A 26,817-nucleotide genomic window follows, 5' to 3' on the forward strand; every position below is an offset into this window, starting at 1 on the left:
GGGTCCAGGATCACTAGTCAATCAGAGACATGGGGTGGGGCTGCAGGAACTGTCCAATCAGAAGCGAGCTGGAGGAGGGCAGAAACCTTTCAGTTTAAAAGAGCTTCCTTCCTGGAGCCACCATAGTAGGTGTACAGCTCTTGCTGCGAAGAAAACCTCGTAGTGGCTCAGCCTGGGCACTGTGACGTCCTCATTCCGCGGGCTGACAGCCCCAGAACCCCGGCGATGGTGAGTGTGGAGGGCGTCGTTCCGGGAGCGGGAGCGGGTCTCCGTGAGTTGAAGGGACGAGTCGCTGTGGAAGGAGCCGGGGCTCCCGTGTCCCTGCTGCGTCTGCGGTTCGAGACCCACTGGCCGGCTCGGCCCTGGGTCCTGCGCGGCCGCTTGGCCCGGCCCGAGCGTCTGTGGGCCGTGCGGCCCCCGCAGTCCCGCGTGTCCCCGTCCGCGGTGGCGGCGGGAGGGTCGCGGGGAGACTGGGACTCGGTGTGAGGCTGGCGCGGGTGCCCAGTGCGTCCCTGCCCCTCAGGGGGACCTGGTGACCCTGAATTCCGGAACGCTGGGGAGCCGGCTCTAAAGCCGTGACTCCCCTCAGCCCGGGGCGTGTGGGGCCGGAAGCGAGCAGAACCCCTAGGTCCTTGTCCACAGGGCCTCCTGAGGGGAGGTCGGCGCCCGGCTCCGCGGTGTGAAAACAGATGCGAAGGGAGGAAAGCAGAGCTGCGTGTAGGCGTCGAGCAGTGCAGGGGAGCCCGCCGTGACGTCCGCAGGCTCCTCAGTGGTCAGCGGAGGAGGACCTTCTCCCGAGAGGGGCGCGGAGGGCGCACCAAGAAGATGGTGGGTGAAGGGAGGCTGGAGGGTGCGGCAGCATCTTAGATCCCAGAGCCTTTCGCCCTGATCCTTGCGTTTTGTTTGGTACCGGCCTTGAACCCAGGTCCTTAACCACTGAGCCCTATCCCCAGCACTGCCCCCACATTTGTTTTGTTTTTGTTTTTTGTATTGGGTATTGAACCTGGGGACACTTTACTACTGAACTGCACCCCCAGCCCTTCTTATTTTTTTATTTTGAGACAGTGTCTCACTAAGTGGCTGACTGTGAACTTGAGAACCTCCTGCCTCCGCTTCCCTAGGCACTAAGAGGTATTTTGAGTTAATTGATTACTCTGACCTTCAGCATTTTTCTTAAGTGATCCTTCGTTTTTGTGAAATTGTTTTTCTCTGTGTCCAATTTTTTGTTCTGTAGCAATAGTGTTGTTTTTAATTCGAAATTGATTTTTTTCATGTTTGGCTTATAGAAAAACGATGGGTTTTTACATTTTAAGTTAGTGTGTGTTTTACATCCTTGCAACACTCCCGTATTAATTCCAGGAGTTTTTGTTGGTTCTTTGGGATTTTGTGGGTAGGCGGTAATGGTCTGTGTGAAGAGTCATTTTTTGTTTGTTTTCAGTCTCTATGCCTATCATTATTATTTCTTATGTTTTCTCTGTACCTATTGGTTTGATCTTAGGGTTTTTTTGTTTAGCTTGTTGAGGTGATCAGTTACATGAGTTGACTTTTAAATGTTGGTCATTCTTAAATACTTACAATAGGGGCTGGGGGTTGTGTGTGGTTCAGTGGTAGAGCACTTGCCTAGCATGTGTGGGACACTGGGTTCGATTCTCAGCACCATGTACAAATACATGAAATGAATTGACAACTAAATATTTTTTAACTATTAATAATAATTCCTACTTGGTTTTGTTGGATCATTCTGTTTGTATAAGGATAGATGTAAATTGCCATTATTTTTTAGGATTTTTTCTTCTTTCTTTCTCTCTTTCCTTCTTCTTTTCTTCTTTTCTTCCTCCCTCCCTCCCTCCTTGCCTTGTTTCCTCCTTCCCTTCTTCTCTCCCTCCTTCCTTCCTTACTTCCTTTCTGCAGTGCTGGGGATAAAGCCAGGGACTCATACAGGCAGGTGCTCTACACTGACCTTTCCCCAGTCCCTATTGAAGATTTTTTCATCTTTATTCACCAAAGCTCTTTGTCTTCTCTTCCCCCTCCTCTGGCCTGCGACTGAAACCCAGGGCACTATCACTGAGGTACAACCCCAGTGCCTTATTTATTTTTGTTGTTTCTTATAATGTCTGTCTAGTTTTGTATCATGACACTATGGGCCTCATACATTATTAAGTAGTACTTTTGAATCTATTGCCTGGAAGAGATTGTGATATTTGATGTTATTAAATGTTAGTCAGAATAAACCCATGAGACCAGTGGGCCTGGTTCTCCCTGACTTTGAGTTGGTATTATTTCAATTTCTGTAACACATAAAGCCTTATGTACATTGTTTATCTTTCATGCTGTGAGTTTTTGTGTTTGTTTCTTTCCAGAAATTGGTGATTTCTTCCAAGTTATTTTTGTGTGCTTTGAGTGTCTTGCTCTTGTTTTGCCAGTTATCTAATGTAGTACATTAGAGTTGAGGTCTTTTCTAACATATGCATTCATTGTTCTAAATTTCTCCCTATGCACTGCTTTTTCTATATCCCACAAGTGATGTTAAGATGTTTGTTTCTTTTCACATATTGTGAAATACTTAAATTTCTTTGGTGTTGTTTCCTTCGATGCATGTGTCATTCAGCCATATAGTACGTAATTTTTGGACATTCTCCAGTTGTGTTTATGCTATTGATGTCTGGCTTCATTTCAGTATGGTCTGAACATGAGCAACTGTATGATTATAGCTGTGACTCATGCAGTATGAACAAAGGATCTTGAGTAGGGGTAACAGGAGATGGAGAAAGTCATAGAGACAGAGAACCCAGAGACATTTTTAAACAAATCTGGGGCCAGGTGGGACACTGCCCTGTAATGGAGGAACAGTGACCCCAAACTAACTCTGCAAGTTTATAATATTGGGGCTCCTGATCAGGAAGTTTAACTCTGGGGACATTGTAAATTGTTCAGTTCTTGTGAGTTACTAAGAGGCTTCTTTGTGTACTATAAAGTTACAGAGCTAGAAACTTTTTGAGGCTGTCCTGCTCTGTACCCAGAAAATCCGCTGTACTGGGACATTTGATAGCTGTTAGCATCAGAGCGCAGTGTTAAGGCTGTTCACATCCTCACCTTTTGGCAATGAATGTTTCCCAGGCTTGGCTTTTGCCGATACCACAGGATCAGCCCATGACTGGTTTCTCTTGTGCTGTCCACAGTTTGTGTTTCTTTAGATTTGTTAAGGTGTGTCTTGTAGCTCAGAACATGGTCCGTGTTGGTAAATATTCTGTATTGTGGTAGAGCAAGATGGGAACTTTAGCAGCTTAAGAGCTGACAGACTGACACCAAGAAGCTCTGCTTACTGACATTTAAACATAGAGACTTGCGGTGACTAACAGGTCCCTGTAAAAGATAACTGTAGTAGCAGAAGCAGGAAACCAAGCAATGGGGACAAAACAGTTCCACTTTAGGCTTAGTGCAATAAAAGTCCCTAAGCTGTATGATCTAAGAGTCCCTGGGCTGTTGACAAGCTTGCACCCATGTAAGAAATGTAGAATGCACCTTCCAATAGAATGGCACCAACTCCCTTGCCTTGATGTACCCCAAATGTGGTGTATAAAAGTAAAAGCCCTGCTGTGTTCAGGGCTCAGGCTTGGGGTATTATCGCTCTGGGCCATGTTAACATGAATGAAGTGTTGCCTCCAGATCTCCACCCTCTCACTTCCCACTACAGTGTGATCTTGAGAAAAATGTATACTAAAGGCAGGATGTAGCTCAGAGTTAGACACACTTAGCTAGTATTTGCAAAGCCTTGGATTCAATCTCCAGCAATACAAAAGGAGGAGGAGACAAAAGTGACATACTCTGTTGTTGTTCTATAAAAGAAGATGTGTCTAGTGGATGTCTGATGCTCTTGATTTCAATTTTGCCATTACTAATTTTCTGCCTTCTTGATCTGCCAGTTGCTGATAGAGATATGTTGAAATCTCAAAATGTAATTGTGAATCTGTGATTGATCCTTGAGTTCCATGTTTCTGCCTCATGTGGTTTGATCCTCTGTCTAGGAGAGTATATATTAAGGATTGTTATGTCTTCTTGTCTTCTTGGAGAATCAGCTGTTAGATCATTATTTATTCCCTTTGTTCCTTATTATTTTGTTTGAGGTATAGTGTGATTAGTACAAAATCAATAGAGCTTCCAAAAGTGGTTTTGGGTCAGTGGTTTATATTTAATTCATCATTGTCTTCATGTTGATCTTATTTTAGAAATGTTATACATTTTTAATAGCTAAAAATTGAATACGTTTGTAATTTCAAACATGATGCTTTCAGCCAGATATTGTGGGGCATCTACCTGAATGGCTTAGGAAGAAGATGGGAAGTCCAGAACAACCCTGTGCAACTCAGACCCTGTCTCGAAATAAAAATTTAAAAATGCCTTCAGAATGTAACTCACAACTGAATGCTCCTGGCTTCAGCCCCACGTATACACATGTACATACACACACACATACATATATATATATCACACAAACAATATTAGCCATTGATGCATGGCTAAATTGAGCTTTTTATGAAATATAGTGCTTCCCATATCATTTCTGGGATGAGAGCACTTTAAACATAATCCTCTAATGATTTTTCAGAGTATAACACAATGATCTTCCCTGTAGTCACCATATTATGTAATAGATTTCTTGAATTTAATCTCCTATGTAACTGAATTTTGACTCCTGAGCTGCTGTCTTGATAGTTGAAAATGTGTTTTTCTTATAAAGTACACAAGGTTGGATCTTGTTTTTTGTCAGTCTGTCAGCAGAACATTCCCAGTGAAAGTGATTATTGATATAGTTGAACTAATAAATATATTTGTAACTACTTTTTGTTTGTTTTACTTTATGTGATCACTGTTCCTATGTGTTTTTGCCTCTCTCTAAAGAACTTATTTCCATAAGGCAAGCCAAGGAGACACATTGGTGAAAGTCTGTGAATTTTATTCTTTGTTATTTTCCTTCTTCGGCATGCATAATTTCAATCATTTAACTTCATATTTATTGCTTCTTTGTTCTTGCTCCAGTATGCCACGCAATACTGCTAGTGATGGTGTCATAAGTTGTTCGAATTGCAACTTACTATATGTTCTTTTTTGTTCTTTTTGTTTGGTGGTACTGAGGATTGAAGCCTTATCACAGAGCTATGTCTCCAGCCCTTTTTATTTTTTATTTACTGTTAGGGTTTTGCTGCATTGCAAAGGCTGGTCTTGAATTGTGATCTTTCTGTCTTAGTCTACTGACTCAGTGGGATTACAGAAGTGCACCATCTTGCCCAGCAAATGTCTTTGTCAACTAAGTTCAGATGCTGAAGTTTCTTAGAAATGACTTTTCTTATTCATTTTTCCTACTGTCGAGCCCTCTTTATTATTATTATTATGATTCTTCTAATTATTTTTAGTTGGCATGGGGTGATGAACCACTTAGGGTACTTTCATGAATAAGCCGTATCCCCAGCCTTTTTATTTTATTTTATTTTATTTGGAGATAGGGTCTCACTCAATGTCTTAGCGCCTCTCCAAGTGACTGAGACATGTTTGAAATTACGAACCTCTTGCCTTAAGCTCCCTAATCTTTGGGATTACAGGCATGCACCACTGCCCCTGGCTCTTTATTATTCTTAGATTTTTTTTTTTGGTTGTAGTTGATATGGGAACATTTGAAGAGACTAATGGGTGTCTAAATGAATTCGATTCTCCTCTTTCAGTGTTTGAGCAGAAATATTTGATGCATTTGAATCTGATTTCAGCCCCTGGTTTGAAGGTGATGGTAAAATTGAAACTACAGTGGCAGTGAAGTACATCAGTTTATCTTCACATTTCTGTATAAACCTTTGTTGTTTTTCTGTGATCTTCAATGATTATGTTTATTTTACTTTTTCCTCAAGCAAGGACACAAATCTCTATGGTGTTTTATACTGAGTGAAGATGTGTAGTGTGTCTTTAATCCTGTTTTCATTTTTGTTCTGTACATTAATCGTGTGTGTTTGTGGATAAAGGGTAGTGGGAATCAAACCCAAAGCCTTGAACATGCTAGGCAATTGCTGTAACATTGGCTTACATCTCCAGCCCTTTTTTATTTTGAAATGGGGTTCGCTAAGTCACCCATGCTTCCATGGATCTTGGGATGCTCTTGCCTCTGCCTCCCAAATAGCTACTAGTATAGGTGTGTGCCACCATGCTTTGGAGCACACTAATTCTTTTTTATCCCATAAATTGCAAAAATTTCCTACGTTGTTGTTTGTCTTTTACTTTTCTACATTTCCATAGATTTACATTGCTCTACTTATTTTTTTAGGAATTATTACTTTTTAAAATTGGGAAGTAGTCTTATTTTCTGTTTAAGGTATTTGTGTCTTCTCAGACTATCTGGTATTGTCTTTCTGATTTCAATTTGAATGTCATCCTTGGAATAGAGGGGAACACATGGAATTCTGGAAAATAGATACCTTTTTGTCCCTGTCTCGACTGTTAGAGAAGTTGGGCTGTCTGCTACTGTCGTACAATGCCTGCTGTGTCATGAATCAGTTTCCTGATCACATGTGGGTTCACTGAGTGCTCTTTTCTTTTTCATGGTCTGTTTTTTAATCTTTCTGTATAGTGTATTCTTCCAAAAACACTATTGGTTTCAAAATGTGTTAAGTATAGTAGTCAAATGATCTCTTTCTTATTCCAATGAGTTTAAATATTCTTAGATATTTATTATGCCTGGGGGATTTGATAAACTAGTTTTTTTTCTTTGTTTTCCTCCTTGTGTGTGTGTGTGTGTGTGTGTGTGTGTGTGTGCATGTGTGTGCGTGTGTGTGCTTCAGGGAATGATGCCACAGGCCGTAAATCACTGAGTGACATTCCTGCCTTTTTAAAAAATTCATTTAATTTACTTATGTTTTTTATTATTTTGAGATAGGGTCTCACTGAGTCTGAGTTGCTTGGATTCTAGGCTTGTGTCACTGCATCAGGCATGAAAGTTTTTTGTTTTCCTAGGAAAAGGACTTCTTATTGACATTTTGCAGTATTATAGGTCCATGTGGGAGGTGACACTTGTGGTGACACTGAAATCTTTCTAAGAACAAGTGCCAGTTTTCCCCTTCTTTTTTTGTGCTTTGACATTCTCCAACAAAAACGTTAATGATTACCTATTAGTCTATTGAATTATCCTTCATGAGTCTTATTTACTATTTTATTCAGGTTGATGCACAGGAATTTAGGTACAGGCTTCCAGTGGTTGTCCCTTAGTGCAATCACAAAGGATGTACTGAATTCCCTAAATAAGGAGTTGTAAAAAAGGGTTCTAAATCTCATCTAAGAGACCTGTTCCAAAGAGATTGATCACCCAGAGTGTATTTTCGGGGGGCCAATGAATTAGGGAACCTCTGATGAGCATATCAGAATATTGAAAACATGTACAAGACCAACAGGAGTTAAACAGGCCGCATTTTATTGGGACAAACTGCTTGGGAACCCAAATTCCCTCCTTACAGTTAAGCTAGTGATGACCATCCCAACCACAATTCCCAGATACCACCAAAGATCAAAGTTTGTTCTCAAGCATTTCTAAGAATATACTGTCTCAGAACAGCTGCTGTTATTGAGTGCAGTACATAGTTGGATTTGTTGTGAGACGTGCTAGAGACCAGTGTACAAAGAGAATTGGCGTGACCCAGCACCATGGCGAGTGTTCCTGCTCTCCCTGTTACTCTATCAAGTAGGTGAAGTCCAGCTTCAGAATTGCCGTGAGAGAGGATGTGAGCATGACTGGAGAGTGAGAGTGTGACAACCAGGTGATGGAGTATTGGGAGAACCTAGTGTCATGTGAAACTCTCACACAGTGAGTCCAGGTCTCCAGTGCTGTGTGTCTCATTTCCTCCTGGTGATACCTATGGGATGTTTTAGGAGTCAGTGACCTTTGAGGATGTGGCTGTGAACTTCACCCTGGAGGAGTGGGCTTTGCTGGATCCTTCCCAGAAGAAGCTCTTCAGAGACGTGATGCAGGAAACCATCTGGAACCTGACCACTATAGGTAAGGGTGACCCACTTTCCTCGCCTAGTCAATCAGAGAACTGTTGTTACCTGCTGATCAGTGCTGTTCCATGATCTGGAATATGGAAAGCCCACATTGTGGTAACTATACTGGCATGGTGGCATTATACAACAGATCTGCATGTCTCTGATAGTTTTTATGTAATGTTGAAGTAAGTCATAATTCTTTTTCTGCATTCAGGAAAACAATGGAAAAATCGGGACATCATCAATGATCACTGCAATTCCAGAGGATATCTGAGGTAATTAAACTCACAATAGAAGGCATTATCCCCTACAAATCTTGGAGTGACTTAGAAGAAATTATGAAAGGTAGGAAATGATACCGGTTCAAATGGACTTAATCTCAGTTTTCTTACAACAGTGCATACAGGTTGAGCATCCATAATTGGGAAGTTCAAAACCCAAAGTGTTTCAGTGTGGGTACCACCTGGAGCACTAACATGATGCCACAAGTGACATTTTCTGATATTTTATTATATACAAACTGTGTTCCCTGCACAAATTATTCAAAATGTAAGAAGTTGCCTTCAAGTGGGACCCATTTTGAAGATATCTTACTATGTATATTCAAATATGACAAAATCCAATCTGAATTTTATCCTATGCATTTCATGTAAGTAGTGCTCAATTGTAATTAAATGCGATAAAAATCTTTAAGGTAAACTGAATACTTAACTTGGAAGGAGCATTTAGAAACATGAGTGGGGCAGTGATACATACCTGTAATTCCAGCAATATGGGAGTCTGAGGCAGGAGGATCACATGTGTGAGGCCCACCTTAGCGCTTTAGCGAGGTCCTGAGCAACTTCCTGTGGAATGTAGCTCAGTAGTAAAGCTGACACAACATGAAACCACTTCTTCTGGTAAATTACTAATAAACAAATTCTTAGTTTTGTGCTTTACATTCTTTGCAGAATTCAAGAGGTAGAGAGACTCTGTGAACAGAAAGATAGTCAATGTGGAAAACTCTTCAACCACATCATAGATTCTCTTATACATAAGAGAAGTTCTTCTGGAGTAAAACCAAGTGAGCACCATGTATATGGAGAAGTCCTCATTGCTGATTCACCCCTAACCATGCCCCTGACAGCTCACACTGGACACAAAGGACATGAGTATCAGGAACACAGAAAGAAGCCATATGAACATAAGGAACATGGGAAAGACTTCCATTATTGCCTACATTTTCAGAAGCATGAAAAAACTCACACAGCAGAGAAATCCAGTGTGTGTAAGCACTGTGGAAAAGCTTTTTGTTGTTTCAGATCTCTTCAAACGCATGAAAGAAATCACACAGGAGATAAACAACATGTGCGTAAGCATTGTGGAAAAGGCTTTAGTTCTGCTAGACATATGGAAACACATGAACAAATTCACACTGGAGAGAAGCCTTTTAAGTGCAAACAATGTGGGAAAGACTTTACTCTTCTCAGTTCCCTTCAAAGACATGAAAGAAGTCACATGAGAGAGAAACCCTATGTATGTAAGGAATGTGGAAAAACCTTTAGTTCTTCATATTACATTAAAATCCATGAACAAATTCATAGTGGAGAGAAACCCTATGTATGTAAACAATGTGGGAAAGCCTTTCCTTTTGTCAGTTCCCTTCAAATGCATGAAAAAATTCATAGTCAAAAGAAACCCTGTGTATGTAAGCAGTGTGGGAAAGGCTTTAGTTCTTCCAGCTACCTTAAAATACATGAACAAATTCATAGTGGAGTTAGACCTTATGTATGTACTCAATGTCAAAAAGCCTTTAGTTCTTATGGGTACCTTAGGAAGCATGAAAGAATTCACAGTGAAGCGAAACCTTACACATGTACACATTGTGGTAAACCTTTCAGACATTCTGATGCAATCAGAAAACATGAAAAAACCCACACTTGTGAGAAGCCCTATGTATGTAAGCAATGTGGAAAAGCCTTTCGTTCTTCCTATTACATTAAAATCCATGAACAAATTCATAGTGGAGAGAAACCCTATACATGTAAACAATGTGGGAAAGCTTTTCATTTCTTCAGATACCTTCAAAGACATGAAATAATGCACACTGGAGAGAAGCCCTATGTATGTAAGCAGTGTGGAAAAGGCTTTAGTTCTTCTAGTCACCTGAAAACACATGAACAGATTCACAGTGGAGAGAAACCCTATACATGTAAACAATGTGGAAAAGCCTTTAGTTCTTCCTATTACATTAAAATCCATGAACGAATTCATAGTGGAGAGAAACCCTATACATGTAAACAATGTGGGAAAGCTTTTCATTTCTTCACATGCCTTCAAAGACATGAAATAATGCACACTGGAGAGAAGCCCTATGTATGTAAGCATTGTGGAAAAGGCTTTAGTTCTGCTAGGCATATGGAAACACATGAACAAATTCACACTGGAGAGAAACCTTTTAAGTGCAAACAATGTGGGAAAGACTTTACTCTTCTCAGTTCCCTTCAAAGACATGAAAGAAGTCACATGAGAGAGAAACCCTATGTATGTAAGCAATGTGGAAAAGGCTTTAGTTCTTCTACTCACTTGAAAACACATGAACAAATTCACAGTGGAGAGAAACCCTATACATGTAAGCAATGTGGAAAAGCCTTTAGTTCTTCCTATTACATTAAAATCCATGAACGAATTCATAGTGGAGAGAAACCCTATGTATGTAAACAATGTGGGAAAGCCTTTCCTTTTGTCAGTTCCCTTCAAATGCATGAAAAAATTCATAGTCAAAAGAAACCCTGTGTATGTAAGCAGTGTGGGAAAGGCTTTAGTTCTTCCAGCTACCTTAAAATACATGAACAAATTCATAGTGGAGTTAAACCTTATGTGTGTACTCAATGTCAAAAAGCCTTTAGTTCTTATGGGTACCTTAGGAAGCATGAAAGAATTCACAGTGAAGTGAAACCTTACACATGTAAACAATGTGGGAAACCTTTCAAACATTCTGATGCAATCAGAAAACATGAAAAGACTCACACTGGTGAAAAGCCGTACATATGTAAGCAATGTGGAAAAACTTTTCGTTGTTCCTATTACTTTAAAATCCATGAACAAATTCATAGTGGAGAGAAACCCTATACATGTAAACAATGTGGGAAAGCTTTTCATTTCTTCGGATACCTTCAAAGACATGAAATAATGCACACTGGAGAAAAGCCCTATGTATGTAAGCAATGTGGAAAAGGCTTTAGTTCTTCTACTCATTTGAAAACACATGAACAGATTCACAGTGGAGAGAAACCCTATACATGTAAACAATGTGGAAAAGCCTTTAGTTCTTCCTATTACATTAAAATCCATGAACGAATTCATAGTGGAGAGAAACCCTATACATGTAAACAATGTGGGAAAGCTTTTTGTTTTCCCAGTTGCCTTCGAATGCATGAACAAATTCACAGAGGAAAGAAACCCTATGTGTGCAAGCAATGTGGAAAAGGCTTTAGTTCTTCTAGTGACCTTAAAACACATGAACGAAATCATAGTGGAGAGAAACCTTATGTATGTAAGCAATGTGGAAAAACCTTTAGTTCTTCCAGGTACCTTAAAAAACATGAACGAATTCACAGTGAAGAGAAAAACCTATACAAGAAAACCCTACAGAAATAGCCAACCAAAGGATAAACCAAGTCAAGTTAAAAACCAAAAATATGTCCAAATGACCAGGAATACAAGTCATATCTCAATAATAGCCCTGAATGTTAATGGCCTAAACTCATCAATTGAAAGATATAGACTGGCAGATTGGATTAAAAAGAAAGACGCAACAATATGCTGCCTTCACGAGACTCATCTCATAGAAAAAGATGCCCACAGACTAAAGGTGAAAGATTGGGAAAAAAAAAAAAAAACATACCAGGTACACAGACTCAGTAAAAAAAGCTGGAGTTTTCATCCTCATTTCAGATAAAGCAGACTGCAAGCTAAAGTTAGAAGTAATAAAGAAGGACATTTCATACTACTTAAGAGAAGGATAAATGAGCAAGACATAACAGTCATAAACATTTATGCCCCAAACATTAGTGCATCCATGTATGTTGAAACAAGTCCTTCTCAATTCCCAGAATCAAATAGACCAAAACACAATAACACTAGGTGACTAACTCACCGCTGTGATCATTGGACAGATCTTCCAAACAGAAATTGAAAAAAGAAACCATAGAACTCAATAACACAATAATTTAGACTTAACAGACATACAGAATATTCCATCCATCAGGAAGCAAATACACTTAATTCTCAGCAGTACTTGAATTCTTCTCTAAAATAGACCATATGTTATGCCACAAAACTACTCTTAGCAAATACAAAAAGATATACTACCTTGCATTCTATCATATCATAATGGAATGAAATTAGAAATCAACAATAAAAAACAGAAACTACCCCAACACCTGGAGACTAAGTAGTATAGGATTGAATGATGCCTGGAAAACAGAAGACATCAGGGTGGAGATAAAAAGAATTCTTAGAGGTAGATGAGAACAATGATACAACTTAACAAAATTTCTGGGACACTATGCAAGCAGTACTAACAGGAAATTTCATCGCAGGGAGTGCATTGAATAAAAGAAGAAAAAGTCAAAAATTAAATGACCTAACATTACATCTCAAAGCTCTAGAAAAAGAAGAACAGGTCAACACCAAAAGTAATAGAAGACAGGAAATAATTAAAATCAGAGCTTAAATCAATGAAATTAAAACAAAAGAATACAAAAAATGGACAAAACAAAAGTTGGCTCTTTGATAAAATAGAATTGATAAACCTTAGCCTCTCTAAGGAAGAGGAGAGAGAAAACTCAAATTACTAAAATTCGTGATGAAAAAGGAAATACTACAACAGACACTATTGAAATACAAAACATAATTAGAAACTACCTTCAAAATCTGTACTCCAACAAAATAGAAAATCTCAAAGGCATCAACAGGTTTCTAGAGACATGTGATCCACCCAGACTGAATCTGGAGGACATACCCAATTTAAATAGATCAATTTCAAGTAATGAAATAGAAGTCATCAAAAGTCTACCAACCAAGAAAAGTCCAGGACCAGATAGATTCTCAGCCAAGTTCTACAAGACCTTCAAAGAAGAACTCACTCCAATACTCCTGAAAGCATTCCATGGAACAGAAGAGGAGGGAATCCTTCCAAACTCATTCTATGAAGCTAATATCACCCTGACACCAAAACCAGACAGAGACATATCAAGGAAAGAAAACTTCAGACCGATACCCCTAATGAACATATATGCAAAAATTTAAGTGTAATTTACCACATCAACAGACTTAAAGATGAAAATCATATGATTATTTCAATAGATGCAGAAAAAGCATTTGATAAAATACAACACCCCTTCATACTCAAAACACTAGAAAAACTAGGGATAATAGGAACATACCTCAACATTGTAATGGCTGTCTATGCTAAGCCCACAGCCAACATCATTCTAAATGAAGAAAATTGAGATTTAAAAGAAAATGGAATTTAGGCTGGAGATGTTGTTCAGTGGTAGATCACTTGGGTTCTATCCCCAGCATCAGAGGAAGAAAAAAAGAAAAGTGGGAATTTGGACATTGTGCATCTGGCCATGTTGATTCAAAAAAGGGAAGGAGGCAGGGTGCAGTGGCAGTCACCTGTAATACCAGTGGCTAGGGAGGCTGAGTCAGGAGGATCACATGTTGAAAGCCAGCCTCAGCACCAAAGCAAGGACCTCACAACTGAGCGAGACCCTGCGTGTAAATAAAATATAAAAAAGGAGCTGGGATGTGACTCAGTGGTTGAGTGTCCCTGGTTTCAATCCTCAGTACCATAAAAAAGGACTTCCCCCTTTTTTGCATCATCTTAGTACAATAAGACCTATGTTTCTTTGCCTGGGATGTATCTGCAGAATGTGTCGTGAGGTGAGGTTTTTGAAACCATCCCTAATTACAGAATTACAGTCTTTGGGTAAAATTCAACATTTTCTGTTTTCTTTAGCCTCCAGGGAACTGATCCAGTCAGAATGCAATTTTATACCTAAAAAAGTTGGAGAATGGCAGACCGAAGAAAAGACACCTTTGGTTTCTGCCTCCTGGAGTGAAGGGTTTATGAATTTGAGACTTTTTTTCAGTGTATAATGCAAGTTTTGCTTTTTCTTTTTAATCTTTGTCCCAGATTCTGGCACAGAGTATTTCCTTAGGATTTTTTGTGTAAAAGGAGTTTTGTTGACTCTGGATGGTGAGCCTGTTTCATGTAGTCTGTGAATTTATTGTGATGATATAACTGAGGGTGTCACCTACAGATGGCTTTAGAATGAGGACCGGTTAACAGAGAGCACACTCAGAACTTTTGGTCTGGCACCTGCAGTGAGGACAGTGTCGTCGGACCGAGCTCCGACCTTGGAATCCTGCTCCCTCTGTGTCAGACTTGAATGGTAGGACAGCCAGCTGGTGTTGGAGAGTAGGTTGGTGTTCAGCAAACACCACACATGTGATGTCAGAAAGGTTCCACGGGTCCACAGCCGCATCTGACTGGAGATAAGTGAGTGGTCACTGGTTAGAATTGAGCCTGTGGAGCAGTGAGCCTTTCCACATTGGAATGAGGGTCAAGTAGGGTGTGTGGAGGTCCCAGAATTCACTATTGTGGCTTGTCACTCACTTGTGGGAGTGAGCCACCTGTGCTGCATCTGCACTGTGAGGGTGGTCCCTAAGCTTAGGGGTGGGTTTAAGGTTGTGAGTGTGGATTCCCTTGGGAACTGCGGGTGAAGCAGGCTGCTTCCCTGAACTGCTTCCTTTTTATTTCCTTCATAGAATGTTGTTTATTTAGAATTCCAGTTTAGTTGAGCATTTAGGAATGTTCTTCCATGATTTGAGTTTAAAATTGGGCTTTGTTGGTTGGACCTCAGGGGACAGAACTATGGTCTGAAGAAGCAAAAAGGATTCTTGAAAAAAATAATTGTTTCAGAGTCAGTTTCAATAAGAATATCAACATCCATGGAACCATCACACAGGTGAATAAATAGGCTGTGGTCAATTCTTTTGTGTTTCACTGATCTCATCAAGTTGTGCAGGCAGGGGTGAGTGCAGGGTGGATTTTTTGAACATCCTTTATGACTTAACCACATGTTCACTCCAAAACTTGGTTTTGGCTCATTGAAATTTTGAATGAGTTAATATGTAAGTCCTTGCCTCCATCATTTGCATTTATGATGGCAGGTAAGGCTGAGCTGAACCAGTGCATTCACTCATTCCACTGCCTGTGGAACTTGGGTTGCTTCAAGTCATTTCTGTGCTGTTGGCAGTATTCTTGATTTTGTTTCCAAGTGCTACTGTATTCAAGTTTTTTTTGAAAGAATGGTGAAAGAGGATTGGAGTTGTAGCTCATAGGAAGAGTGCTTGCCTAGCTTGTATGAGGCACTGGATTTGATTTTCAGCACGTCATATAAATAAATGAATAAAATAAAGGTCTATTTACAACTAAAAATATACATATAAATTAAATAAAAACAATTTGAAAAGTTTTTCGGGTGTGTAGATGTTGGGTACATTTCAGTTTATTAGGACATTATAATACTGCATGAATTTATCATCTGACTTCATGGATCCTTTTTTTTTTCACCCTTGAACTGGGACTTAATTCAGGGACACTAAACCATTGAGCCACACCCATAGCCTTTCTTAAATTTAATTGAGTGACAGGGTCTCACTGAGTTGCTTAAGACCTTGCTATGTTGCTGAGTGTGTCTCTGCACTGTCTCAGACGCCCAAGCCTCTGGGATTACAGGCGTGCACCACCACAGCTGGCAGCTGATGTGTCTATTGGGGGTTGCCAGCACTTGGAATGATCCGATCTATTTTTCTCCATCTTGCAATAAACACCATCTATGTATGGTTATATCTTGCTTTTATTAGTAACCCCTTGGCATTGAATATTTTTCTTGTATATTCAGATTTTGTGAAATCATTTCTCTCTTTTTGTGACATATAAGTGGCATTTTTCATTTGAAGTTGAATTTTTTATACCACAATGATGGATTTGTTTTGCATATTAACGTTGCGTGTGTCGTCTAGCCTTTCTGCAATTCTCTATTAATTACAGTAATTACTTTCATTAGTCTTTGGATTTTCTGAGTAGGTAATAATGGCATATGTGAACAAGATATTTTTAATTGTTCCTTCTCAGTCTCAATGCCTATTATTATTCATGCTTCCCTCTGTTTTCTGTGCACCTGTTGATTTGATCTGAGGAACTTTTGTTTAGCTTTTGGAGATGATGAATTACATTAATTGATTTTGTAAGAATTCAATCATCGTTACATTCTTACATGAAGTCATTTCCACTTGGTTTTGTTGTATAATTCTGTTATACATGGATAGATGGATAGATATAATTTGGATATAATTTGTTATACATGGATAGATATAATTTGCCATTTTTTGTTGCGATTTTAAATCTTTCTTTGTAAGACTTGTTTAGTTTTTGGTACCAGGGATTTGGTACCGGGGTGCTGAACCACTAAGCCATATCCCCAGCCCTTTTTTATATTTTATTTTGAGACAGAGTCTTGCTAAGTTGCTTAGGGCCTCCCTAAATTGCTTAGGCTCACTTTGCACTTGGGATTCTACCTTCTCAATATCCTGAGCTGCAGGGATTACAGCAGCCTGGTGTCCTCCCAGGCCTGGCTAAGGGATTTTTTGTTTCTTGTTCCATATCTTGTTTTTATCTTGGCACTATGAGCCTGATATCATCAGTTATCACGTAGTTCTTCCTCTGTTGATTCGAAGAGAGTGTGGATGGTGTTTGTCATATTTTCATTAGATGTTAGAATAAACCAGTGATGTCATGTAGGGCAGATCGTTCTTGTTTTTGTCACTTGTTATAGTTTTCATTTTGTTGTTTTTTTCCTGGTAATGAGGATAGAACCCAGTGGTGCTCTACCAATAAACTACATCCCCAACCTTTTTTGTTTTTTATTTTGAGATAGGATCTTGTTAATTTGCCCAGTCTGGCCTTGAGCTTGTGATCCTCTTGCCTCACCCTCCCATGTTGGTAATTACAGGCCTTTACCACTGTGCCCAACTTGTTTCAAATTATAAATACATATAGTCATGTGTATTATATAGTCATATATATTGTCACATATATATAGTCATGTATTATTGTATATCATATATTATCATCATTTGTTTATCTTTCCTTGTGAATCCTGTATATTGTTTTGTTCTAAGAATTGGTTAATTTCTTGCAAATTATTAAATTTATGGACATAAAATAGTTCTTATTATCCTTGGGAGTTCCATTTAATGTCCGTGGGATTAGTGTGACATGTTTTTCATTATAGAGGTTATGAATTTGTGTATTCTCTTTTGTTTTAGTAAGCTAAATAGGGGTAATAAATTTTGATGGTCCTATAAAAAAATTATTTGATTTTGCTGATTTCCTATTTTCATTTCCAGATTGTAATTTTATTGATATCCTCTCTAGTTATTTTGCTGTGCTTTTTTAAAGAATACCTTGCTCTTGTTTGCATGGTTATCTGATATGGAACATTAGACTCTTGAGTTGAGGTCTTTCTTCTTTTCTAATATGTGCATTTGTTGTTTTAAATTTCTCCTCATGCACTGCTTTTTTTTGTATCCCATAGGTGATATTAAGATATTTGTTCATTTTCATTTGGATGATTTTTTTTTTTTCTGGTACTGGGGATCGAACTCAGGGCCTTGTGCTTGTAAGGCAAGCACTCTACCAGCTGAGCTATCTCCCCAGTCCCCTTGTTCATTTTCACATATTGTGAATTACTTAAATTTCTTTGGAGTTGTTTCCTTTGATGTATGTGTCATTCAAAAGTATAGTGTGCAGTTCCTTGGAGATTTTGCAGCTTTTTTTCTTCTGTGGATTTCTCATTTCATTCCAGTATGATCTGAGGGCAACCGTGTATGATTTCTGTTTCTTTAGATTTGTTAGGGTATGTCACTTAGCTCTGAACATGGTCTGTGTTGGTGAATATTGTACGTGATCTTAGAGGAATGTGCACTCAAGCTTGGGATATAGCTCAGTGGTAGAGATCTTTACCTAGCAGTTGCAAAACCTTGTATTCAATCTCCTTGCCTGCAAAAAAAAAAAAGAAAAAGTAAAGAAAAGGAAGTCAAATGATAGAATATGCACTCTGTAATTCTTTTTCTACAGTGTCAAATGTCTCCATTTCATATATGATGGTGTTGATTTCAGCTATATCTTTACAGATATTCTGCTTCCTTGCCCTATCATTTACTGTTAGAGACATGTTGAAATCTCAGTTTATAACTATGAATGTGTGATTTTCTTTTCACTTCCATGTTTCTGCTTAATGTGGTTTGTTGCTCTGACTAGAGGAGTGTGTATTAAGGATTTCCATGTGTTCTTTGAGAATCAACTGCTTCATCATTATTTAAACCCTTTATTATTTTGTTGGAGATACAGTTGTTTAGTCTCAGTATAGCTTCTACAAGTGTTTTTGGATTGATGCTGGAATGATAACTGTAAGTTCAAACATGATGTTTTCAGCATACCTGTATGTCCATCTGCCTGGGAGGCTTAGGCAGGAAGATATCAAGTTCAAGATCAACCTAGGTAACTTAGTGAGCACCTTTCTCAAAATAAAATTTTAAAATGGCTGGGTACGTGGTGGGGTTGTAACTCAGTACGACTCAGTCATGGCTCCTGGTTTCAATCTCCAGCAACACCAAAAAATTAATTAACTAATTAATTAACATACACCTATGTGACTTTTAAGCATGTGTACCCTGTCAAATGACTAAATTGAGCTAATTATCAGATAGATTCCTTCACATACATATCTTTTCTATGGTGGGAACACTTTAAATATGATGCCACAATTATTTTTGGGCTATGATACAATGGTCTGAACTATAGTCACCCTGTTATATAAAGGGTTCTGTGAACTCAATTCTCCTAGCCAGGTGCACTTTTGACTCCCCACTGCGTGTCATTACATGTTATTTTCTTACAGAGAACACGAGGTTAGGTGTGATTCTAATCTATTTGCCAGTCTCTCCTTTAATTGCTGCATACAGATCACTCATGTTCAATGTGGCTGTTGATATATTTGGATTAAAAATACCACATTGGTAAGCATTCTGTATTTGTTTAGTTCTGGGGTTTTGTTTAGGTTTACCATGTTTTTCAGCATTATCATCTTAATTGGACTGTTGACATGATTCCATTTTCTCTCTTGCACAAGGATATCAATTAAAAATTTGATTTATTAATTAAATTAAACAATAAAATGTTTCTAAATATTTAGTAATTTCACAGAATTATCAGTCTATTTACAACTGAGCTAGGTGCAGTGGTGCTTGCCTGTTTTCCTAGCAGCTTGCAAGGCCAAAGCAGGAGGACTGCAAGTTTGAGGCCAGCTTCAGCAACTTAGCAGGACCCTGACTCAAAGTAAAAAAATGAAAAGGGCTGAAAGTGTAGCTCAGTGGTAAAATGTCCTGAGTTCAATCCCTGAACCCCCCACATATGTGTTTACAACTAATCATAGTGTACTTTCAAACAACAATGTACTGTTTTACAAACAGTGCTTGTGTCTTAGTTTGTTTTCAGGTCTCTTTCCCATGCCGTATACATTTGCTGTCTTTCATTTTACCTAGCCATTAGGTGTAACCACCAGATAGATTGTTGATATTATCAGTTTGAATAAACATCTCTTGATGCAGAAAGGAATAAAGAAAGTTTTTACTGTACTCTTGCATGTAATTCTTTACTAACACTCCTTATGTGAACACTGTCGTATCTTTTCACTTCACTCTAGAGAAGTTCTTTCTAAAAGACATGGACAGCAGATGTATTGGTGACATTCTCTCAATGTTATTCTTCATTCTTGTCCTTCAGTAATTTATCTTCATTTTAGTTGATTCTTTGTCCTCCTTGCTCTGGTATGCCATGGAACCCCTATAGTGATGGTTTTACAGAAGTTGTGCTTTGAACCTGTGAAATTTCTGTATAAGCCTTTTGATAACACCTAAGTTTCTATTGATATCATGTCATTCTGACATCATCATCCTGGTGACCTTGAGTTCTTTCTCCATGGTTGCCTCTACCACTCTGAGCATAGTTAAGAGGGTTGCCTGAAAGTCTGTGTCTACTAAGTTCAAAACCTGAGGTTTCTCAGGAATGTTTTCTCTCAGTTCATTTCTTTTTCCATCCATAAGCTCTATTTCCCTCTTTTTATTGTTGTTGGTATTGATAAGTAGATATTTGAATAGCTATAATGGTAGCTGTGAAAATCAGATTCTCCTTTTCAGAGTTTGGGCAGGAATATTAAAGAGTGTTGAAATTGCTTTCAATCCCTGGGTTGTAGGTTTTGGCAAACTTCAAACTCTAGTAAATGTCAGTAGAGTACATCAGGTTATCCTCACTTCAGGTATAGACCTTTGATTGTTTGCTGTGATCTTCAACACTTACATTTCGTTTGGCTTTTTACCCAAACAAGGACATGGATCTTGTAAATATAGAGTGTTTTATCTTGAGATAAGTGTGCTTTGGTGTACTTTTCATTCACATACTCAATCATTTTTACTCTGCATCTGAACATTTTTATGTGGGAGTTGTAGTGGGAATTGATCCCAGGGTCTTGCACATGCTAGGCAACTGCTCTACTCCTAAACAACATCCCTAGTCCTCATCATTTTTTGTTTTGAGATAGAATATCCCTAAGTCACTCAGCCTGTCCTGAAGCTTGCAATCCTCCAGCTTCAGCATCCTGAGTAGCTGGAATTACAGCCATGGGCCACCGCACACACTTACCCTTTTGTATTGTATATGTTGCAGAAATTTTCTTCTACTTTGTGGTTTCTCTTTATCGCCCTCTTTCCATAGATTTCAAATACTATGTGAATTTTTTAAGGATTGTTCTTTTTCTAATCAGAAAACTGCATTCCTGTGTGCAAAAGGCATTTGACTGTGACTTGCGAAAAGTTGTGCAGTATTGTCATTCTGATTTCAATGTGTAGTTCAAATTTCATCCTTGCAGGGGAGGGATGTCTGCCACTGTTGTGCAATTCCCACTGTGTCATGAATCAATTTTCTGTTCACATGTGAGCCTACTGAATGCTCTTTTCTTTCCCATGACTTGTTAATCTTTCAGTTAGTGAACTAGTGTTCTGAATACTGTGACTTCAAAAGGTTTTGTGTATATTAGTCTAGGGATCACTGTCTTGTTCCAATGTGTTTAAACATTGTTAGACATTTGTTACGCTAGAAGACTTGATACACTAGTTCCGCCCCCACCCCGGGAAAAACTCTTCTGTTGGCATTTCACAATGTTACTGATCTGTGTGTGAAGCAACATGTTGGTGACAGTGAACTTTAAGAACCTGTGCCATCCTTTCCCTTATTTTATTTTTCTTTGACAACTCCAAATAAGCTAATGATATTTTTCTATTAGCGTGTTGACTTATACTTTATAAATCTTATTCAGTATTAAAATCTGGTTTCTCCATAAGAAAGCAAGTGCAAGCTGGTAGTGTCATCTCTAGTGGAGTCATAAAAGGTGTGCTGAATTCTGTGAATGATAAGTTGTCACGAGGTTTTTGTTTGTTTGTTTGTGTATTTATTAGGTAAGAAGATTTAACCCAGGGCTTCTGTACCACTGAACTACATCCCCAAACCTTTTTTTACCTTTTATTTTGAGGTACAATGTTCCTAAGTTGGTGAGGGTGACCTTGAATTTGTCAACCTTCTACCTCAGCCTCCCAAGTCACTGGGATGATAGGTGTGCTCCTTCATGCCCAATTGACAAGTTTTAAATATTACCTAACAGACCCCTCAGTAGAGATTCATCCCCCAGAGTTTATTTGGGAGGCTGGTGGAGGTAGGCAACCTCTGATGAACATGTCAGAATATTGAAAACATGTACAGGACCAACAGGACTTAAAACAGACTGGATTTTGTTGAGATAACCTACACGGGAACTCCAGTTCCCTCCTTGTATTTAACCTGGTGAGGTCCAGCCCAACCAGATTCCCAGATACCACCAAAGATCAAAGTTTGTTCTCAAGCATTTCTAAGAATATACTGTCTCAGATCAGCTGCTGTTATTGAGTGCAGTACATAGTTGGATTTGTTGTGAGATGTGCTAGAGGCCAGTGTACAAAGACAATCGGAATGACCCAGCACCATGGCCAGTGTTCCTGCTCCAGTGCCGTGTGTCTCATTTCCTCCTGGCGATACCTATGGGATGTTTTAGGAGTCAGTGACCTTTGAGGATGTGGCTGTGAACTTCACTCTGTAGGAATGGGCTTTGCTGGATTCTTCCCAGAAGAAGCTCTTCAGAGACGTGATGCAGGAAACCATCTGGAACCTGACCACTATAGGTAAGGGTGACCCACTTTCCACACTTAGTCAACCAGAGAACTGCTGTTACTTGCTGATCAGTGCTGTTTCATGATCTGGAATATGGAAAGCCCACTTTGTGTAACTGTACCAGCATGGTGACATTATACAACAGATCTGCATGTCTCTGATAGTTTTTATGTACTGTCAAATTAAGTCTTAATGCTTTTTCTGGGTCTGCATTCTAGGAAAACAATGGAAAAATCAGGATATCGCTGATCGCTACAATTCCAGGGGAAATCTAAGGTAATTGACTCACAAGAGAAGACAATGCCCTCACAAATCTTGGAGTAACTTATAACAAATTATAAAAGAAGTCATTGATACCCGGCAAGGTTCAAAATGATTTAATCTCAGTTTTCTGACATAGCATACAGGTTGAGCATCTCTAATTGGAAAGTTCAAAATTCAAGATGATCCGGAATGGGCACCATTTGGAGCACTAACATGATATGACAAGTGACCCTTTCTGATTGTTTATTAAACACAGACTGTGTTCCATATACAAATTATTAGAAATGTATGAAATTGCTTTCAAGTGGGACCCATTTTGAACACATCTTGCTGTGCATATGCAAATATCACAAAAGCCAGTATGAATTTTGTTCCATGCCTTTCACATAAGTAGTACTCAGTTGTCATTAAATGTTATAAATATCTTCAGGGTTAACAAATACTTATATGGAGGGAGTATGAAGAAGCCCAACTTGGGTGGTGGTGCACCCTGAAATCCTAGCAACTTGGGAGGCTGGGGCAGGAGGATCACAATTGGGAGTTCAACCTTAGCACTTTAGTTTTGAGCAACATACTGAGACACTGCCTCAGTTAAAAACCAGGGAAGAAAACACTTTAAAACAACTGGACTGTAGCTCCTTAGTAAAGGTTACATAGCATTAACCAAATCATGTGGTAAATCATTAATAAATAAATCCTTAGTAATTTGCTTTACAATTTTTGCAGAAAGCAAGTAGTGGAGAGGCTCTTTGAAGAGAAAGAAGATAGTCAATGTGGAGAAATCCTCAGGCACATCATAGATCTTATTATGAACAAGACAAGTTCTTCTGGAGTAAAACCAAGTGAACATCATGTGTGTGGAGAAGTCGTCATTGCTGATTCATTCCTAGCCGTTCCCTAGCAGCTCATACTGGACACAAAGCACATGAGTATCAGAAACATGGAGAGAAGCCACATGAACATAAGGAACATGGGAAAGCCTTCCATTATCACCAATGTTTGCAGAAGCATGAAAGAACTCACACAGCAGAGAATCTCCATGTGTGTAAACAATGTGGAAAAGATTTTAGTACATCTAGATACATGAAAACACATGAACGAATTCACAGTGGACACAAACCCCTTGTATGTAAGCAATATGGAAAAGACTTTTGTTATTCCAGCTCAACTAGAAATCATGAGCGAATGCACAGTGGAGAGAAACCCCATGTACGTAAGCAATGTGGAAAAGGCTTTAGTTTTTCCAGCTACATTAGAATCCATGAACGAATTCACAGTGGAGAGAAACCTTATAAATGCAAGCATTGTGAGAAAGCCTTTTGTTTTCCCAGTTCCCTTCAACAACATGAACGTATTCATGCTGGAGAGAAACCCTATGTATGTAAGCACTGTGGACAAAGCTTTATGCTTTCTTCCTCCCTTAGAAGACATGAATGAATTCACAGTGGAGAAAAACCCTATGTATGTAAGCAATGTGGAAAAGACTTTCCTTTTTCCAGAGACCTTCAAAAGCATGAACAAGTTCACATTGGAAATAATCCCTATGCATGTAAGCAATGTGGGAAAGCCTTTCCTATTCTCAGTTACCTTCTGAACATGAACGAATTCATAGTTGGAAGAAAACCCATGTGTGTAAGCATTGTGGGAAAGCCTTCCGTTTTCTCAGTTTCCTTCGCAAACATGAACGAACTCACACTGGAGAGAAACCCTATGTAAGTAAGCAATGTGGAAAAGCCTTTAAATCTTCCACTTAAATTAAAATCCATGAACAAATCCACAGTGGAGAGAAACCTTATAAGTGCAAACAATGTGGGAAAGCCTTTTGTTTTCCCAGTTGCCTTCCAATGCATGAACAAATTCACAGTGGGAAAAAACCCTGTGTATGTAAGCAATGTGAAAAGGCTTTAATTCTTCTAGGGAAATTAGAATACATGAACGAATTCATAGTGGGGAGAAACCCTATGTGTGTAAGCAGTGTGGAAAAGCCTTTCATTCTTCCAGCTCCGCTAGAAGACATGAACGATTCACAGTGGAGAGAAACCCTATGTATGTAAGCAATGTGGAAAAGGCTTTAGTTCTTCTAGTGACATTAAAAGACATGAAAGAATTCATAGTGGAGAAAAACCCTATGTGTGTAAGCAATGTGGAAAAGCCTTTAATTCCCCCACCAACCTTAAAAAACATGAACGAATTCACAGTGAAGAGAAACCCTATACATGTAAACAATGTGGGAAAGCTTTCCATCATTCCGATTCAATCAGAAAACATGAAAAAACTCAGCACTACAGAAAACCCCTATGTATGTAAGCAATGGGGAAAAGCCTATAGTGATCCCAGTCTCCTCAGACATAAAAGAATTCACAGTGACATGAAAACATGCATGTGAGCAGTGTGTGCAAGCCTCCAGTCATTCGTCCACCCTTAGAATACAGGAAGGAATGCACGCTGGAGAGGAACCCTGTGTGTGTGTAAAGAAAGCAGCGAAGCCTTCACTCCATCTAGTTACCTTCTCAAACAGCAAGGAACTCACAAGTGAGAAACTCCATAAGTGTGAGCAATGTGAGAAGGCCTTTCTTCTCAGATTCTTTCCACGGCATGGAAGAACATACCGAACAGAAACCCTGAATACAGAAAATCGGAAGTCTTTACTATTGCATGAACTGGCTAGCACACATGAGCAAGCAGGTGCAATAACTTGTATTGTTGCAAAGGACATGGGTATACTTGTTGCCGTGTTGCTTCAGTGTACCCATATGGAGTATCATCCTTCCAGTCTGAATTGAAACCTGTAATAGAAGAGATGTGCTGTGTTGTTTATTTGGTTCATACGTAGGAAATCACTCTGGATTAAAACCCTGTGACTGTGAAAAATTTGTAGAAGAGGGGTGTCAGTTGTAACATAGTTTCAGAGGCCTTTAAAATTCCTCATGTAGCAGAATCCTATACATGAAATTGCTATCTGTGAAGAGCTTGGTGCAAAATAATTTGGTTAGAAGACTGGAGAAATTGTGTTCCCTGGAGGAGATTTCCCAAAACTTCTATTGCGTGCACCACTAATTCATTTTTCAAGTAGATCTCTGCACGGTGTATTTCTGATTTGTGTTCTTGGAAATAAAGATTGAGGTGACACACTTCTGGGAGTTTTCTCTAGGCTGGACTATGTGACTTTGATAGGTAGCATATTTTTAATCAAACCAGGTAGTAAGCCTTCTAACATTTTGAAGCATGTTAGACCCAAAGCAAATTAATGTGTATTTCTAATATGACATTAGGTTTAATTTCTGTGTAGTTTTTAAGTAATCGTTGGTAGTGGGCCACTGAAGAATTAGATTTTATGCATTACTGCAAATTTCTTCATGGCCTCACCCAATGGGGTATGCATCCCTTTCTATTTATGTATACATACAGAGAAATGTATATATATAGTGGGTATGTTTCTTTTCATGGATTTTATATATTTCAGTTTGATGGGATGTTTTCTGACTTTTGGTACATCATAATTATGCAAAATGGTGAAATTCATTTTTACGTATTTGTAAATGCCCATGATATAGCAATAAATGTATATTTTCTTCAAATCAGATTTCAGTGCATGGTTTAGAGTTTCTTAAATGTTTTAAATTAATTACAGATTAACATATATCAGCTTTTTCTCAAAATTTTTCTTGGAAACATTGATAATATTATGATGGAATCCTCTTTTTTGTAGTAGAGATATACTTCTGAGAGGAATGAAATTCTTTTTCCGTGGGATAGCAATTTTGTTGAATACTAAACTGAAGTTAGACTTCCATGTTGAATAATTACAGCTCTCATCTGTGCAACATTTCTTAGATCTCAAGTCTAGGCAAACTCAGATTGTTGTGTCAGCCCTATACACTACTTTATGACTCAAAGAGATTTTTCTCATTTGTTTGTAGTTTTTGACCCTGAACCCAGGGTTTCATTTTCTAAGTACTGAGCAAATCCACAGTCCTGTTTATTTTATTTTGATAAACTTTCTGAGTTGCCCAGTGTAATGTGTAATTTGCAATCCTCCTGCCTTATCCTCCCAGGAAACTGGGATTTTAGGCCTGTGCCACTCAGAACAACTTATTAAGAGACATTTGACTAATGCCGGAGAAGAGTTTAGGACTGGAAGAAAACAAAACGGGCAATAAAGT

At 38.8% G+C, this 26,817-nt stretch overlaps 2 protein-coding genes and 1 pseudogene across 5 annotated transcripts in view; all 3 read left to right on the plus strand.

The window, feature by feature from the left end:
* Window positions 1–100: 100 nt before the first annotated feature.
* On the plus strand, window positions 101–11,793 carry LOC124969512 (zinc finger protein 14-like). 3 transcript variants are annotated; one of them, XM_047532479.1, is made up of 5 exons: window positions 137–228; window positions 1,066–1,131; window positions 7,903–8,029; window positions 8,231–8,291; window positions 8,967–11,793. In XM_047532479.1, exons 3-5 carry the CDS (start codon window positions 7,996–7,998, stop codon window positions 11,653–11,655), a joined length of 2,784 nt encoding a protein of 927 aa, XP_047388435.1. In that variant the 5' UTR covers window positions 137–228; window positions 1,066–1,131; window positions 7,903–7,995; the 3' UTR covers window positions 11,656–11,793. The 3 variants fall into 3 exon arrangements, with proteins under 3 accessions (XP_047388433.1, XP_047388435.1, XP_047388434.1); XM_047532477.1 differs by lacking the exon at window positions 1,066–1,131 and having other exon boundaries at window positions 101–228; XM_047532478.1 differs by lacking the exons at window positions 137–228; window positions 1,066–1,131 and adding an exon at window positions 7,502–7,714.
* Window positions 8,264–26,817, plus strand: part of LOC124969514 (zinc finger protein 709-like) — a 109,941-nt gene continuing 91,387 nt past the window's right edge. Inside the window, exons 1-3 of one of the 2 annotated variants that reach the window (XM_047532484.1) lie at window positions 8,264–8,361; window positions 22,275–22,401; window positions 22,609–22,666. In XM_047532484.1, the coding sequence (XP_047388440.1) occupies window positions 22,368–22,401; window positions 22,609–22,666 (92 nt within the window). In that variant the 5' untranslated portion in view covers window positions 8,264–8,361; window positions 22,275–22,367. Of the gene's footprint in view, window positions 8,362–17,738; window positions 22,402–22,608; window positions 22,667–26,817 lie in introns of those variants that run through there. The other variant, XM_047532483.1, reaches the window with a different exon arrangement.
* LOC124968882 (zinc finger protein 709-like) lies at window positions 23,534–26,237 on the plus strand (annotated as a pseudogene).

This window comes from Sciurus carolinensis, chromosome 17 (assembly GCF_902686445.1).
Source record: "Sciurus carolinensis chromosome 17, mSciCar1.2, whole genome shotgun sequence".
NCBI classification, from domain to species: domain Eukaryota; kingdom Metazoa; phylum Chordata; class Mammalia; order Rodentia; family Sciuridae; genus Sciurus; species Sciurus carolinensis.

What these genes read in the sequence shown, in the direction of transcription:
- LOC124969512 (XM_047532477.1), top strand. An exon ending in CTGGAACCTGACCACTATAG is followed by an intron (nt 8,030 to 8,230) that starts GTAAGGGTGACC and finishes TTCTGCATTCAG; the next exon opens with GAAAACAATGGAAAAATCGG. An exon ending in AATTCCAGAGGATATCTGAG is followed by an intron (nt 8,292 to 8,966) that starts GTAATTAAACTC and finishes CATTCTTTGCAG; the next exon opens with AATTCAAGAGGTAGAGAGAC.